The sequence below is a fragment of the Serinus canaria genome, chromosome Z (assembly GCF_022539315.1).
Source record: "Serinus canaria isolate serCan28SL12 chromosome Z, serCan2020, whole genome shotgun sequence".
Lineage (NCBI taxonomy): Eukaryota > Metazoa > Chordata > Aves > Passeriformes > Fringillidae > Serinus > Serinus canaria.
In genome coordinates this window covers 38,875,084-38,892,702 of record NC_066343.1, presented here as the reverse complement: position 1 = coordinate 38,892,702, position 17,619 = coordinate 38,875,084, and the positions used below count along the sequence as shown (strand labels likewise).

At 39.2% G+C, this 17,619-nt stretch overlaps 1 protein-coding gene across 2 annotated transcripts in view; it reads left to right on the top strand.

Moving 5' to 3' along the window:
- The window catches only part of NTRK2 (neurotrophic receptor tyrosine kinase 2), a 196,123-nt gene that overhangs the window by 174,821 nt on the left and 3,683 nt on the right, over window positions 1-17,619 (top strand). For both annotated transcript variants that reach the window (XM_030237198.2, XM_009097988.4), the window contains one exon: window positions 17,244-17,402. In XM_030237198.2, coding sequence (XP_030093058.1) covers window positions 17,244-17,402 — 159 coding nt within the window. The remainder of the gene's footprint in view (window positions 1-17,243; window positions 17,403-17,619) is intronic.

Here is a 17,619-nt window from a genome sequence, read left to right as displayed (position 1 = left end):
GGTTTTCTTCTTCTCTGTTTTGTTTGTGTATTTTGGGGAGCATGCCAGTTTTATTGACCTTCTGAGGGCTCCCTTCATGAATAAATCATATCATAGGAAGTTTTGCTTAGAAAAAAGACACACAAGGAGATTCATCATTGCTGGCCTGAAAGCTTACAAGGAGACTGGGCAGAAGTGATAGTGTCCCTTGAAAGCTGAAATTTGAGTGCTAAGATTGAAGAAAACATTCATTTTACCTTTATTATATGCCCTTAAATCCTCAGGAGACAGAACTGAGGACAAAAGTGCAATTTCCACAGCCACACCGCCTGAAGCAGAGACCAGAATTCTTTTGGATGCAGAGCTGGTGTTGAGCTAGGTGCCTGCTCAGAAAAGGCATCAGCGCATACAGACTGTGCCACAAATGCTGCATTTTCATGCGACTCCAGTCCAGCAGTTAGCCTGGGAAAGGGAGGCAGGACTGAAAGGCTGGGCAGAGGATCACAGCCTTATTGCCTAGGCAGGGGTTTGTCCTCTGCCAGCTTGTGTCTGAGGCCCCCTCAAACCATTTGCTTGCTGTAATCAGCCCTTTTTCTGGCTAAAACCAGTCCTTAGGATGAGTGATCCAGATTTGGGATTGTCAAAACCCCTTTGATGACATGGTATGTGCATATACCAGGAGTATTTGATCCAGACAGAAAATGAATCAGACAAATTTGAATCATTGTGAAGAAAGAAGCTGGTGATCCTGTTTTTCTCCTAAATGTCTGATTCCTTATGCTGTGTATATATACTCCTCTTGGGCAGTCCCTTCGCAGAACAGCCCAGACCCATTCCTAACATGGTCAGCCTTGCACCTTCCCACTCCTCCACTTCCATTCCCCCCACAGCATCCCCTTCCTTGAGCTTCACGCTGGAATCATCTCCCAAGGCTGATGGGGCAGGTTCAGGGTGTTTGACGGCTCAGTTTCCATGGCAGCCAGGCTCCCCTGCTCCCAGACAGCAGCTTAGGAGGAGAAGGGAAGGAGAGCAAGGGAAAGTCATTAAATTTGCCAATTAGTATGCAGGGCCAGGCAGTGGAGGCAGCAGTAGGGGTTCCCGGGCTGCAGGCCAGCGGAAGAGGGCTGCAGCAGGCGAGAGCTGAAGAGCTGATATCCCTGGCTGGGCAGCAAGCAGGGTCCTACACAGAACACGCATCCTCTCTCTTACATATGAGCTCTCCAGCATCATTCCCACCCCAGAAGAAAAATGGGACGTGAAAACAGAGAAAGCCCCTAACAAGGACAAAAATTATAAATTCTGAAATGTCCAGCCAGGTCTCATGATGACATTCAGCTAGAGAACTGCAGAGAGGGGAAGGAGTAGGGGAACTTAACTTGAAGACTTGATATTTTCTCTGCTGCCTCTTAGCTTGTAGCCCATGGCAGAACAGGATTACAGAAAAGATGCAGCTTGAAGATAGGGGTGTATATTTATAGTAGCAGACAACAGGGGTCTGCTAGACTGTAGTTATCATGCCAAGCAATGTGCTGCCCCCTCCTGTAGAGCAGCCACTTTCTCCTTACATTAGTCTTTTTATTCATTTACATTAGTAACTTTATTCATTTCTTGGCCTAGTCCAGTGGGTTTTTTTAAAAAATTTCTCTGTCCTGGTAAATGGTTGCAACATTTTGTCATGGGTTGACAATACTTCAGTAAAGCTGCCTCTTACTGAAATTTTATGCAGCTGTGCAGGATCTGTAAATGTTCTGAGGGTTTTCTAAATAAACAGGGCAATGTAACAGTCTGTCATGGTTCAATCCCAATGAGCAACTAATTACTGCACGGCCCCTTGCTGACTCCCCACCTTTGCTGGAAGGGATGGAAGGGAGAATCAGAAAAAAATAAGACTTGTGAGTTGAGATAAGAACTGTTTAAAAATTGACATAAAGTAAAATATTATAATAGTTATTATTTTAATATTTATATTTTAGCAATAATAAGATTAGTGGAAAGGGAAGGGGCAAAGGAATAAAACCCAAGAAAAGAGCGAGACACAATACAATTGCTCACCACCTGGCAACCAATGCCCAGCCCATCCACCAGCAGTAATTGGTGGCTCCCAATCCGCAATTTATACAGTGGGTGTGATGTTCTCTGGTATGGAATATCCCTTTGGCCAGTTTGGGTCAGCTGTCCTGGTAGTTCTCCCTCCTGGCTTTTTGTGCACCTGCCGGCTGGCAGAGCATGGGAAACTGGAAAGGCCATGTCTTAGGATGAGCACTATACAATTGTGAGCAGCAATTGAAACCTCAGTGTTTTATCAACATTATTCTCTTACAAAGTCCAAAACACAGCACTATACCAACTGGTAAGAAGAAAATTAAATCTATCACAGGTGAAACCAAGACACAGGGAGAGATTATTAGATGGTTCAGTTTTGTGGCGCTACAATATTTAATATTTGAAAGGAGAGCATTCTAGGTATCTTAATGGGACATTGATTTGTAGTATTTTAGATTTTTATTTTTTTAACATCTCATGATCACTTTCTACTATTTCATTTCACTTTCCATGAAAAGAGTCTGCGTCGAGAAACGTTAGAAGGATTTGCTTATTAATTAATTATTTTGTCATTGCTTGTTTTTGTTTAGGCTGTTAAGATAATCCATTCTCTTCTCAGTGTAGTTTTGTTCCCTATAGAATGTTTTAGTGCTTTATCTGGGATCCAGTTGTTTTAAGACATGTTTTATTGATCTCATGTGAAGCTTTGTTTATTTCTTTTCTGTGAATATCTATAAAGTGTACCTTCACTCAGTGCAAATCTCAAGTATCTGAGTTGTATATGGAGCAGATTCAAGCTTGGGGAGAATTCTTTCTGGAAGTGATAATGAAAATAATTTAGAGACCATTGATATTGCATTAAGCCACTAATCATGCCTCTGGCAGCCTTTCACTGTGCCAAGGTACCCAGGGCTTGAAACACACTGGGAATTCCCTGAATGCTGTGCACCCACATATTCAAAGAGGTGGCACTGTGTGCAGGAAGCTGCCCTCCAAAAGCATAATGGTCCCTTCCACCTCCCAGCCCTCCAGCAGCAGCCTCTGCTGAGATTCTTCTTAGCACACCTCTGTAAATCTTTGCTTTCTGCACCCTTTTACAGAGTGCACAGTATCAAAAAGTATGCTGCAGAATGTGTGACCTAAATTGAGCATCAGTCACATTTTATTTTAAATTATCTGAGTGATTTTTGGTTTATGTTTTTATTCAAACTGAAATCTTTTGGGAGCCTCTGGCTGCTGTGTTTTGCTGGGAAAGACCAGCATTTTTCATTTTAAATCTTTTTGTTATGCTCAAAATTCAGAGAAAATATTCAGTACTTTTGCCTGATACATAATCAAAGGTATTTCAAAACATCAATAATTCTCACAGAGAAAAGAACTTCTTTTTCTGACCGCCATAGTTTTGTTGAGTAGAAGAGTACCATCAGTAGCTAGGTAAAAGTTCATTTAAATCAGTTTGAATGTGTTGTGAAAGAGATTTTGAAGGGGAGACTTTCTCAGATCAAAAGTACAAGGAGAACTTTTCAGTTGCCCTGTTGACTTCTTATTCTGCTTATCCCATATCCTCTGCTGCTTATAATTATTCTGCATCACAGGGTATTAACATAATAGTCAAAACTTTTTGTGATTCTTCTGGCAGTCACTCTTTAGACTAAATACAACAATCTCTTCCTTTACAGAGAGCATAATCCTGCTTTCTTATTCTTTGTATCAGCAATGCAAAACAAAAATAACTAGGGCTTGCTTGCACATAGTCTGCTTCTGGACACCATTGCCCTAAAGAAAAAGATTTTCCATTTTTTCAGAATAGTAAAAGATTATTGAATTCTAGAACTAGCATCCCAACTCATGCTTGTAGATGCAGTTTTAGCTTTCATTTAAGTTCTGGCATCTTTCTCTTTCTCTGCATAAACAGTGCCTAAACCTATAATAATTAATACTAACAAGGATAGTATAGTGTTCACATAAAATATTAATTTTTAAATACATTTGAATCTTCCAAATCAAAATGATAGGATTTTTTTCATCACTATGTAGTGTTACAGTTAATTATTCTGCAAATGACTTTGTGGCAAATACACTGTAGTGATTGGTGTGCATCTCAGTGTTAAAAAGCAGCAGAAGATGAATAGTTTTTACTCCCTTGCTCTCCATCTAAGAGCATCATGAGCAACTTGCATGGCATAGCCTTAAATCCCACAGAGATATAATTTCACCCTTGGTGCTAAGGGTGAATGATAATAGAATGCAAGCCTTTGGCTCAAATAATGAAGATATTTACAGGTGGCTAACTTGCTGGTTGTGTTTTTCAACTCATCCTCCCTAGGGAACTAGGACATAGACAGTAATAGAAAAGGCTTTCTGACCCAGTGTTGGACATTGAAGAAGAAATTCCTTGTTCAAATGCAGAATAACTAAAGGCTATACTTCTCCTGCAAGACAGAATGCAAACATACTTATGGTTTTGGAGAAAACAATTATGTCTGTTCCCATGATGGCAGACATAACCTCAGGACCTGTAGACATTTGTGGATAGTCTGCATGCTGTGATTCTTTTCCCAAAGCTCTGCCTGAGTTTCACCTAGAGAGCCCACCTGCTCTTGGTGACAGCTGAAAAGTGCAGGGCTTTTTGCACGGCTGCTTACAACCCATGAAATCCATCAGGAGCCAGTGGAAATTGCCTTGTCTCTGCTCACCCTCTGTGTTCTTCCTATTCCCACATCCTCTTTTCTGTTCTACTGCTGCTCATCTTGATTCCTTTCCCTATTCCCCAGAGCTAGGGTGCCATGTTGTTGCTTCATTTTGTAGCTGCTTCTTCATTAAAGTGCTCCTGCTGAGCATAAAGAGGCCCTTATTTGAGCAAGTACATCGAGGAGAGTAACCTATATCAGCTTCATTTAACAGGGAGCATTCTCTCCTACTTTTGCTATAGTTAAGACAGTTGTGGAGGCAATGGTTTCCTTCCTTGCCGTAATTGTATTCTCCTGTCACAGGAGGACATGGAATCTTTGAAGTTGTCTGACCTTAAAGAACAAGAAGTTGAATTGCATTTTGTCCAGGAATTGTGATGCTTAATTCCTGTCTGATTTAAGTAGGCTTACATATGATATTCATTGCTATCTCTTCAAAACAGTCAAGGAAAGTACACGGAACCTTATTTCTGCCTTTCAAATGTCTAACTTCCACCTGACTACTTCCACAGCTCAAGAATTCTCACAGAAAACTGGAAGCATCTCTTGCTTTTCACCAGTGACATACTGACCATAACAGTGAGGTGCTTTGCCAAATGCACTGCAGTGCCCTATAATGTCATGTATACATATACATATACATATACATATACATATACATATACATATACATATACATATACATATACATATACATATACATATACATATACATATACATATACATATGTATTCACAGTAACATATTTAAATTAAGTGGCCTACATTTTGGGATGGAATCTCCATGATCTCACATTAATCCAGTTCTTTCACTACCTAGGGCACAGTTGTCAGCATTAGAGCACCCAATCACTCATATAGCAATGAGTATGTAACTATACTATATAAATACAATGAGTATGTAAAGTGTTCAAAATAATTGCAAAGCAACTTAAAACAGATAAATGCACACTTCAGCAACTTGGAGGACATTAATTTAAAATGTCAGTGGTCACATGTACTTGCCATGCTAGCAAGGCAATCTCCTTTGTCAGTGTTAACTCTTCAGCATAAACTCACGGATAAAATTAACAAGTCATAAAATTAACACTGTTCTGGAAGGCTGGAGAAATCATACAGAATGGGTTTTCACAATACAGTGGGTTTTCAAACTAAAAATTATCATGGTAGGAAAAATATTCTTTTAGGAGAAGATTCTATTAGAACTTACGTGTTGCATCTGCTTTTCATTAACAAAAATCTCTTAGCTCAGTGACTGAAGAGTCTTGAAAGAGAGCTGCTATCTGGCAGAGAGGAAAGGAAAATAAAATGGGGCTGCAGCCTAAGTGTGGGGTCAAGGCTAATGGGAACGCCAGAACCACCCCGATGGATACAAAATCCAGGGATGTTTTTGATGGAAATAACCACAGAGGTTATTTAGTGAATGTGATGGCTTAATACACAGAATGAATAAATAGATTTGCCTGGCAAGAAAGCAAAGAAAATTATATACTAAGGGCTGAAACACATAACATTTTAATAAGAACATCATTGAGTGCATGTGATAATATTCTGTGGGGATCGTCCTAAACATGCCCAAAGAGTAATAAAGTAGCATGACTCTAAAAGGAAATGCAGGCTTATGGAACAATATTTCAGAAGTTTTCATCCAAAACTACTTCAGATAAAAAATATTCTGAAGTATAAAGACTCACAAAGACTATTAGGGCTGTATTAACCCACTGTGATATGAAAAAGTAACACTGCAGGTGCTGTGGTGAACCCATTTGTAATTTTTTACAAGTGACTAAAAAATTGTTGTTGTTGTTGCTGTTGTTGCTATTATTATAATGGCACTGCAAGCCTGTGTAGGAGCCTTATCTAGATCAGGACTCCATTGATCTAGGTATCATACCAGCAGAGGTCAAAATACTAGTTCCAGACTAATAGACATATTACATGGTTTAGTAATAGATTTTCACAGAGTTTGATTTGGAAGTCCTAGCATGAAGTATTCCTGACAGTCTAAAATTCTGTGTCTGTAGACAATCTCAGAAAACCCCTCAAAAATTGAAATAGGTTGTCCTAACAGCATAGTTGCTTCATTTCCCACTTGGCTTATTTTGAATGTCTCCAGGACTTCATGAATCTTGGCAACTCTGGAGTCTGGGAAATCTGTATGTAAAATTTATGTTGAAGATTATAAAGTTGACCTTCAGTTCTAATAGTAGAGATCTAAAAAATTTAATTACTTGTCCTAACTACTTTGGTGTAAATTTGCAGCCTGGTTTTTAAAAAAAAAAATTGGATCTGACCTTTGAGCTCTCCATTTTACTGCAGATCCCACCTGTTTTGGAGTGGGTGAACTAAAATTATGTTTCTATATTTTGAAGTAATTATTGAAGTGCAGCAAGTACAGGATTCCATGTGTAATAGTATTCTTATTTATCTGGAGAGGAAGGGAAGCATATATGAGGATGGAACCACCTCAGAGCTGCATGGCTACAGTAAGGAGTAGCATCAATCAGAGGAAAAGGTGGAAGGAGTGCTCCCTTGGGGCACCACAAAATATGAGGGAAAAGTAAGGAAAATAGGTGTAGTTGTGTGTTTCTTTTCCACCCATCTCTTATTTGTTCACACACTACCAACATTGGTGAAGGATGTGAGTACCTTGCACAGTCTGTGGTGTGGGGATCTATATGTCAGATCTTCAGAGAGCCCTTACCTGAAATGCAGCAGTGCTGGTGCAGAGTTCTAAATCCTTTCAAAGTTTACTCAGATCTTCCTTAGTTCCCCAGGATCACCTGATAACAAGCAAGTTAAAGAGGCTTTAAATCAGGAAGCCAAACCTCTGCCCTGATGGCATGCCATCGGTGAATGGATACACCCAGGGAAGTTTCAGGGGCCATTCCTTACTAGACTAACACCTTCTGCCAATGCTGGCTTCTCGGGATGTTATCCAGCTTTGTTTTACAGGCAGAAGGTTAGATGCTTCAGCCTCACAGGCAGAATTAAAGCTCAATGTTGGTGTTAAACAAATGCAGCCATGTGAATTCTGTGAACCATTGTATACACAATGCAGGATATTGTTTCCCAAATGGAAAATTACAGTGCTGATGGTAGAGAAGAACATTGACAAGAAAAATGAAAAAAAAAAAAAAAACAACAAAACAAACCCAAACTTAATATGAAACCAAACCCCAAATTTATGGTTCCAAGCCCTCTGGTTGTGCAAATTTTCCCTTTACACCAGTGTAGGAATTTGTCCAAGAGCTATAAAATGAGTTCATCACTCCTTGGGCTACACTTTGGCTCTTGTATCCAAGAACAATATTTTGAGCATGGCTTGAGGAATAATTCAACATACGAATTTGATGAGAACAATTCAGGATTTTGCAAGCTCCATAGGAATGAGGGGTTTTTTCCTCCAGTAATAGCAGTTACTTGTATTTTTAATGATTGTGTTACGTGTTATTTGATGGATGCCTCATTTCAGAGCAAATGCTTGTTTCCACCCATAGACTGATGTTGTGGCACAAGTAAGTAGAGAAAAACTAGAATTCACGGAGGGAAAACAACAGAGAATTTTTTCTGTTCTATTTTAGTGAAACTTTTATCTTGTGTTTTCCAGTTTATGTAAACAAATTATGGCCCAGAGAAAGTGTGAAGCAGAAAACATCATCAAGACTGCAGAAGAGAAGGAATATGAGTACAAGGATCTTGTCATTGCCTTGTTTATTAGCATCTGGGGAAAGGGGGAAGAGCCTGTCTTACAAAATTCAAAGAACTGGAACATCTGAGACATTTCAGCTAGAAATTGTGGTGCTCCCATGCAGTGTACATTATAAAAAATACTTTTGTGACTCACAGGGGACAAGTAACGCTACAAACCAAGCTTTGTTGCTCCCCTCTTCTCCTGTGATGTAATTTGACATGACTGATAAAGCCAGACATGCTATGTTAACCTTCAGTAAATTTGAAGAAAAATGTGGTTTTCAGGAAAATATGGGGAAACGCTGCAATCTTTAGTAACTAAGAAATAGCTTTCAGACTTGACAATAGAAGTAAGAGATTTCCCAGTGAACACAGACTGTCTTATGTGATATTTGGCTTTCAGAGTCTGCTCAAGTACCTGCAACTTGTTGATATTGACTGTGCTGTTCATCTAGTATCTCATCACATTACACTTCCAACCCCCACCTGCAAAAGCAAAAGAGTTTTGAATTTTAGCTGTGACACAGATATGTAGAAGCCAGTTTTTCAGTGCATATTAAAGATTATTTTTAAAACCTCTTTAGCACCGATAGCCCGAACTACTTAGGATTAATATAAAAGTGGTATTTGATATATTGTAAACTGCTTTGAAAATCAGAAAGGCAGTAGCTGCAATTCATTAATATTGCATTGCAAAATTGTTTTGCTGTTGACTTGGACATATTAGATGATCATCCTGGAGCCTGTGAGGACTTTAACATGAGTCATCCAGCTGCTTGTCTACTGGTATTTAATATCTCTCTTCATCTGCTGGTACAACCAGCAGACATTCAGATGTGGAAACAGTGGTAAGGTAAGGATATAGTGGCAAGTTTTTGTAAGGACTTCAATATCAAAGGACCCCACATGAGCTCTACATTCTGAGCTGAAAGTCATGCCACTGGAGTGACCAGTAACTATATATGCTGTGGCATAACTTGATACAGAAAATTAGGAGAATGCAGTGTGTTTTAGAAAGGAGGGGTCATCTGATTCAACAGATCTTCTCTGGCTTTTCCAATCTCCTTGCTTTTTCACTAAAATCCTGAGTTCCTGTATTCAGAAATGAATTTGGATCTATACTGAATTCACTGAAATACGCTGTTCAAAGCGTCATTCCTTCCAATTTTCTCTTAGGTTAGGTTATTGTTTGTTGTTTAACAGTAGAATATGTTATCATTTTGAATCAAAAGAAATTGTATATTAAAGGAATAGACTTTTTTTGTTCATACACTCTTCATCTGGGACACCAAAAAGCTGTTATCCATTCATTTTAAGTGCTGCGGATTTCTACTCAAGGTAACTTCTGATAAGAGATCTTTCTTTTAAGCAGAGATGTGAATCATGTCACCTTCTTTACAGCATTCATCTGATCTTACATCCAGAGCACTTCATCTTTTCTTAGAAGAGTAAATGGCCTGTAGGGCAATAACTACTACAGTTTATTAATTATCTTGCTCATCTGGCCCAAATTGATATTGTGTTGTGTAAAACACAACAATAGGCACCATTTCTGTATCTGTTCAACTTAACATTTTAAGAAGTTTGGATGATGCTGAATTACAAGATACTCTAGATCATTGACCTATTTTAATTTCATGTGTTATCTCCCAGTCATTCCATCTTTATGCCAGAATTATTTCTATTATTTCCAGCCCCCCATAAGCATTGCTGAGAGGTTTGGTAGGGACTGCATATTGCAAAATGTGGCCTGGCTATACAGAAACATAGAAGTAACTTCTCCAAAAGCCCTTCTAGTCCAGGACCCTGGCACTATGAGAAACTGATAACTGGGAATGGTATGGAAACATGCAAAGCACATATTAGTATCTTCCTCAAGTATTCTCTTAGCCTCCAGCATTCTGCAGCTCCAGAGTGTCCTGGGCTAGAGACAGTATCTTCATATTTGATAGTCCTTGTCAGATTTTATCCTTCATCAGTTTGTTTAATCACTTTTTGATCCCAGATAAACCTTCCACATTGGCAGTATCTCATGTCAGTGAGTTCCACAAGAAAATGTACATTAGGTGATAGGGTGCCAGTTTTTTATGAACCTGCTATTTACACATTTTTGGTGCCTTTTTGTTGTTTTGTTATGTGAACATCAGAGTAACTGGTCTTTCTTCGTCTTCTCCGTACTGCTCGTGGTTTAATAGAGGCTAATGAGAAGAATTTTATCTCCATGACACAAAATTGCCCCACAATAATGAACTGATGTTGAGCATTGAAGAGAGAATTTACAGCATAATAAATGTTGTAGACCACGTTTCACTTTTCTGACAAAACCACCGATAGAATTAATAAATAAGGGTTAAAAGTGAAAATGAAAGGAAACATTTTTAGCTATTGTCTAATAATATGCCTTATTTTATAAATTAGTAACCTCTTGCGTTGGAGTGATATGGCTTATTATGACTATAAAAATAATGTATTGCTTTTCTGCAAGTAGACATGCAGGACTGATATTTCAAGAGAAGACATTGACTTCGTCTGCAAGGCCAGGGTATGAAATGAAAATAACAATTATTGATTTTTTTTTCCTATGCTAAGAGAAACGTTTTCCAGCTTTTATGAGGGGGAAAGAGCAGATGTTCAGCAAGAGAGGAGAGGTTTTCAGTTTTAGCAATAAGACATGATAATTTTTGCAAAGAACATTTCTTTGCAGTTATATCATCCTGAGATGGGGAAACAAGTCAGAAGACCAAAATATAAATAGTGAAAAATACCCTAAAATGGCATCATCTTGCAAGTATACAGGATTTTTTTAGGAGGGGCTGAACAAATGATTCAAAAGATTCAGCTTCTTCCTAGTTTGACAGACTAAGGTGTGGTTGTGTTAAAGAGATTGAATATATACTTGTCACATGACTTTTAATTTGGACATGCTGAACTCTGTTGCTGCACTCAAGTCTACCACCCTGAATTTTAAAAGACCTGAAAACAGCAGGACTCTGTAAAGATCCACCAGACAAGACAGACAGGACATTGGGACAGGATCAGGGCTGAATACCTGACAGTCATTCAGCTTCATTTGGCTAACAAAATAAAGAGATTACTTTTATTCTCTTGGCAGAAAAAGCATCACTCGTCTTTACAGAACATACAAAGTGCTATGACACATTACTGAAATGTCACTCTGCAGGAATCGTGGGAACATGGGAACGTGAAATGTTAATGAGGAAGTCTGTTTTCCAAGGCTATGCAACTGGTTGCTGTGCTTTTTAGTGCATGAATTCAGAGTAATCTTCTACTTCGAGCCAGGAATTGGGGGGGGTAAAGATAATCAGAAAAGGGTTATGTAACAGAATGCCTGCAAAAGCTGGGAATTCCATTTGATGTCCTCTCCACGAGTGCTGGGGCCTCCCCAAACATGGCCACTGGCATTTAGGAGGAAGGCTGTTCTGGCTGGTCTCTGCCCTGTTCCTTGTTAGCTGCTGCAGCACCCTGCAGCTGGGTGGTGGAGCCCCGAAGCCATCCATCACCCTCAGCACCACTGCCCCTGGTGAGCTCACAGTTAGACTGGGTTGCAGCTGGCATGCATTGCAAAGGAGCAGCCAATCCCTCTGCATGGTACTCAGATGAATAAGGCATGAACCTGATGTGAATTGATTGAGTGGACATCTAAGCAACAGGGTCAGAAGGTTCTGCAAGAGAGATCTTGATGGACTGGCTTAAGGAAAGCTGCATGAGGTTCAACAAGGCAAAGGGCTGGGTTCTCCACTTGGGTCACCACCACCCAAAGCAGTGCTACAGGCTGAGGGAGGAGTTCAGAGCTTTAAGAGCTGCTCAGCAGAAAGAAGCTTAGGGGTACTGGTCAGCTGAACAGCCAGCTGAAGATGAGCCAGCACATGCCCAGGTAGCCAAGAAGGCCAATGACATCTGGGCGTGTATCAGACATAGTGTGTCCACCAGGACGAGGACAGTGATTATCCCACTGCATTCCACACTGGTAAAGCCCCACCCCAAATCCTATGTCCAGTTCAGGGCCCCTTGCTCTGAGCTACTGAAGTGTGTCCAGAGCGAAGCCACAGAGCTGGTGAAGGGTCTGGAGCACAGGTCTTACAAGGAGCAGCTGAAGGAGCTGCGGGTTTTTGGTCTAGAGAGGAAGAAGCTGAAGGGAGAATTTATTGCTCTCCATAACTGCCTGAGAGGAAGTTGTAGTGAGGTGACAGTTGTTCTTTTCTACCATGTCTCAAGTGAAAGAATGAGAGGAAATGGCCTTAAATTACAGCAGGGAAGATTCAGATTAGAAAATAATTTTTCTCTGATAGAGTGGTTAGGTACTGGAATAAGTTGCCCAGAAAAGTGGTGGAGTCACAGTCTATGGAAGTGTTCAAGGGGGATCTGGATGTGGCACTTGGGAACGTGGTTTAGGGGTGATTATGGTGATGCTAGATGGTCTAGAACTAGGTGATTAACTAGATGATGAAGTAGATGATCTTTCAGGTCTCTGACAACCTTGATGAGTCTGTGTGATGATTCCATGTGATTATTTCTTGTGCCTCTCCTGGCCTGTGGCTAGTGTCTTATCTCTGAAGCCCCACACACCTCTTGTGCCTTCCATATCTCTCTGTAGGTTGGCTTCTCCCAGCTCCACACCACTGTCTTCTGTTTGCAGCAGGAGTACAAGTCTTCATTTGGTTTTCTCTGTAAGAGAGCTATCCCTTTTCTCAAAATAACAAGACAACAATGCCTTGGATTTCTATGGAAGCTAGGAATAGTGAACATGTCAGGGTATAGACAGATATATTTTTAATTGGAAGAACTTAAACTATAAAATTAGAAGGCCTGCTTCAAGACTAAGATATAGTCCTTCTATAGTAGCCCTAGAAGATTTATAATTGCAAATAGATTAAAAGGCCAGCTTCTCTGGCACCTTTCAAAGTGCTAAATTCAGTGAAAAGACAGTTGCTTAAAGTGGTGACAAATGTTAATGGCATTGTATTGTTGAAAGTGCAATGTTTCATACATGGGACATTGTAGTAGTTTTTCCTTAGAAAGGCTTCTTTAGAGAACATGACAGTTCACTGATTGGGCATAGCAGTCTCCTCCCCGTGGATTGTTTGCATGTTGCAGAGGCTAATTCACCAGGTTTTCTAACCCAGTATTGCTAGTAAAAGCAGCTAGTAAAAGCTAGCTAGAATATAATGAAAGGCTATAGCTGAGCTAGGGTGTACTTTCATAAACTGACATTTGGAAATAAGTTCTTAAATCCATATTTCTGTAGAAGTCGCAATTCTAAATAAAACAGAATTGTGATATTGTATGGTATTATAGTTATAATGCAGCTGCTTTCAGGTGAGTATCAAGAAAACTTACTCTTATTTGTATACATAAAATGGTCATACAGCTACATTATGAATTTTAAAGTGATAGCATATTAAGTTAAAACTCTAAGGCTTTTAATCCTGTCATAACTTTAGCTAGGCTGAATATAAAGGCTTTATTTACTGTAGCCTGTTCAGTACAAAACCATTTGAAATGTATGTGTATCAAGCAGCACTGAAATTACAGTGTGCATGGCAGGGACTTTATACTACAGAATACTCGTGATACCTGAGAGCTTTGTAATAACCTGCATTTCTTATTAAAGGATATGCTGAAGCCATCTCTTTGAAGCACTCAGGACCTTTAAACTTTGGTCACTGAGGCAATGTTTTCATTCACTGGTGCTTCTTGGAAAAAAGCCTCCTAGCCTTGTTGAGAGTATGGCAACAACAGCAAAAAGGCACCCCACCTCTCTTCACTGCTGTTATGGCACAACCCTTGGGCACTTGGACTCTTAAGATAAGCATCAAAAGGAGCTCTCAAGAGACACAATTTGTTTCAGGCACCCTGCAAACAGTTGTGTCAAGTCCTAGGCTTCAGTTCAAAATCTCTGAAGTATGTGCTTCATTTTAGGCATAAAACTAGCAGAGCCCTTAATTCTTTTCTGAGTTGAGTGTTGACTCGGAAACCACTGCCTTTTAATAGAGAAGGGAACCTGTACTTGTGGTTTTGGTGGAACTGAACTGAAGTGCAAGGTGCTGTGAGACCATGGGTAGATGCACAGTGTGCCGTAGATGATCAGTGTTGCACAGGTTATCTTGTCTTCATTGAAGTGCCATCTGTCAAGGAGACCACCCCGTATAATACTTTTGTTGATACCTTAAAGGGCAATAAATTCTATCTTCATAAAGATGTTGAGGTGTTTGAACTAACATGAATGATAGAGATGGAGATGACTCAGGACTTTTCAGTACTGGTCAAGTCCTCTGTCCAGTGAGCTCTTGCTCCTTCAGGGACAGAAATGGACACAGCTCTAGGCAAGATGATCTGGCAAGGGCACCAATGAGCCCTGTGTCTTGTGCTTACCTGTAAACTGAGTTCTTGGTGTCAGTACTAATAAGTCAGTCTTGCTAAGACTGCAAAGTGAGAGACAGCTAGGTGTGTGATGTTACAGTCAGAGGTGATGTTTCACTAGAGGAGATTGTTCTTCATTTTTCTGAGTGGCATTAAAAACTCAGCATAGAATCCTACCAAAAATAGACTTCATCGGTAGTGAAAAAACATAAGAAGATTTGAAGAGTGGTTGGGGATTTTTTAAATTGCTTTTTCAAAATTTCTTGATTTAAGATGTGTAAGTAAGTAAGGTCACATAAAAGTAAGGTCACATATTTTATTGTCTATGGCTTTAACTAATTTTTAAAGAAATGAGTCAAAGAAATTGCTGAACAAAACCAGTAGCAGAGGTTATATGACAAGCAGATGTAAGAGCCATTCTAATATTTGATGAGACTAAAACGTTCTCATCACTAACCATCTTTTCATGGCACTTGCCTTTTGAATGGGTGTATGTGGCTGCATGTTTTTAAGGGACTAACTTTTTTGTCTTTCTAATAAATACCTCTCAAGACTGGCTTAAAACTGGTTGTGGTTTGGTTGTCATGTCAGTTTAGGCTATGATAAGGTGGGAAACTGAGTATTTGGTTGCATCTCAGCATGTTGGTGAGTTCAAACTCTCCACATAATTGACAGGACTCTCAATCAAAATTGATGAAAAATATCAAAGCACAGAGCTTACAACCAGTCTGTCTGCCAGAGAGATAAACTGTTAACATAAAGAAAAATGGGCCAAATTGGAAAAAACGCTTAAAAATATGTATCCATTCTCTATCAATGCAGTGCACAGCAACTGGGTCCCTTTTTACATGGCTTGGACACCTGTGCATAGCGACCTGCGTGGAGTCAGAAGCACATCCACAATGTAGCCAGGAACTGACATTGGGAGCCCTGCCTGTCATTCAATAACCTGTGAAGTAACATTCCTCCATCACTCACATACATCTCATGTGGAGAGAGTAGAAAAGGGGCCTCGTAATAAACTACATTTTAGCATGACTTTCTGTTTCTATGAAATAAGTAGTGAACGTGGATTTCACTTCTGATGAGCATGTTGTGATGCACAGAACAGGACTGAGCTCTCACAGCCATTGCTGTGTTTGGTATGCTGCACTAACACTGAATTGTTGACAATTCAGTGTTAGTGCAGCATTACCATAACTGGTAATGCATATCGTGTGTGATTTAGAGATAATGTTAACCCTGACTGTTGGGTTTTTCTTCCATTTGCTGTTTGAACATGAGAACAAGAAGGCCATTATTTATAACAAATATATATATATTCCTTTTTCACAAAGGAAAATTATATTTTGACCTGAAAGTGTAAATGTGGTTTCATAACTAAATATATTTTCAGAAAGAAAAATGAGTTAATCAAGAATAAGATTTCCTTGAAAAAGCTTTCTTTTTTTTTTTTTTTTTTTTTAAACTTCCTTGGAAATGTTCTCAGCTCTCATGGTGCAAAAGTAACTAGAATATCTGTATATCCATATCATGGTATCTCAGCAATTACACTGTTTAAAAATTACTTAAATAGATTTCTTTATTGATGTGATCCAACCAGAATAGGACATGCCAGGAACAATAAAATTGTTTAGAACCTGGAAATAAAATACTTAAAAAAATTTAGATAGAGGTTAGGAAACCTAAGTCTAAGGAAGTTTAATTTTAATTTTCTGGGGAAACTAAAAATGCTCTGAAAGCTCTCAGAAAGGCATTCATTTAGTGAAGGTCCCATTCAACAGGAGTTGATTTGAGGTAGGAATCCATATCTTACAAGTTGTTTATTATCAAGGGAATACATCCAATGAACTTTTTGGTTTTTTGGTTTTATTTTTTATGGACAAGGTAGTTAACATGGAACAAAATAATTTGATGTATTAACTGTGGAACTTAATAGAAAATAACATTACTTTAATTCAGTCAAAATTAGGATATTCAACCATACAGATCTAATCCTACCATTTCATACAGTCAGACCACAGTGTCTTCATGTTTTTCAGTTGATGTTGCAGAGTTTCTAAGAGAGTCATCTGTCCAGATTTCATTTAATGAATCTTTTTTAGTTTCTCCACTGTTAAAATAGAGAGCGAAACTGGCCTAATTCAAAGTTGGCTGGTAGTGTAATAGAGACTTTTCTGTTCCTTATGTTGGGTGTGCCAAGCAAACATTAAAGATTAGTTCAGACTTCAGAAACAGCTTTTGAGATTTTTGTTGAAGAATGTATTGTGTGGTACTGATTGTTGCTGGGGAAGAGGAGTTGGAACCATGAATTTGCTGGTCTTCGAAGTTCCTCAAAGTGAATATTACCAGATAGGAAAAAAAAAGAAACCATGGATTCTCCGTGTTTAATGTCATCACACTGCCTTGTGAGGGTCTGAAGAAACTATTTATAACTCTTTTATTTGTTTTTCTCAGGTTGGGGGTCACACCATGCTGCCCATTCGTTGGATGCCTCCAGAGAGTATAATGTACAGGAAGTTCACCACAGAAAGTGATGTCTGGAGCCTGGGGGTTGTATTATGGGAAATCTTTACTTATGGCAAACAGCCATGGTATCAGCTCTCAAACAATGAGGTGTGTGTAATATATTCTCAAATTGAATTGGGAAAGCTGTTACTAATTATTGGTGTGGCTTCTCTGGAAAAAGGACAGCAACCAATTTATTTCTTCAAGGCCAACGCATATATATGGCATTTACTGTGTTGTCATGAACCGTATGCTTGAATTTCTTCTTTTTCACCCTTTTCTCCCCTGAATGGATGGAAGGTGTTCAAGCAGAACTAGAACAGCT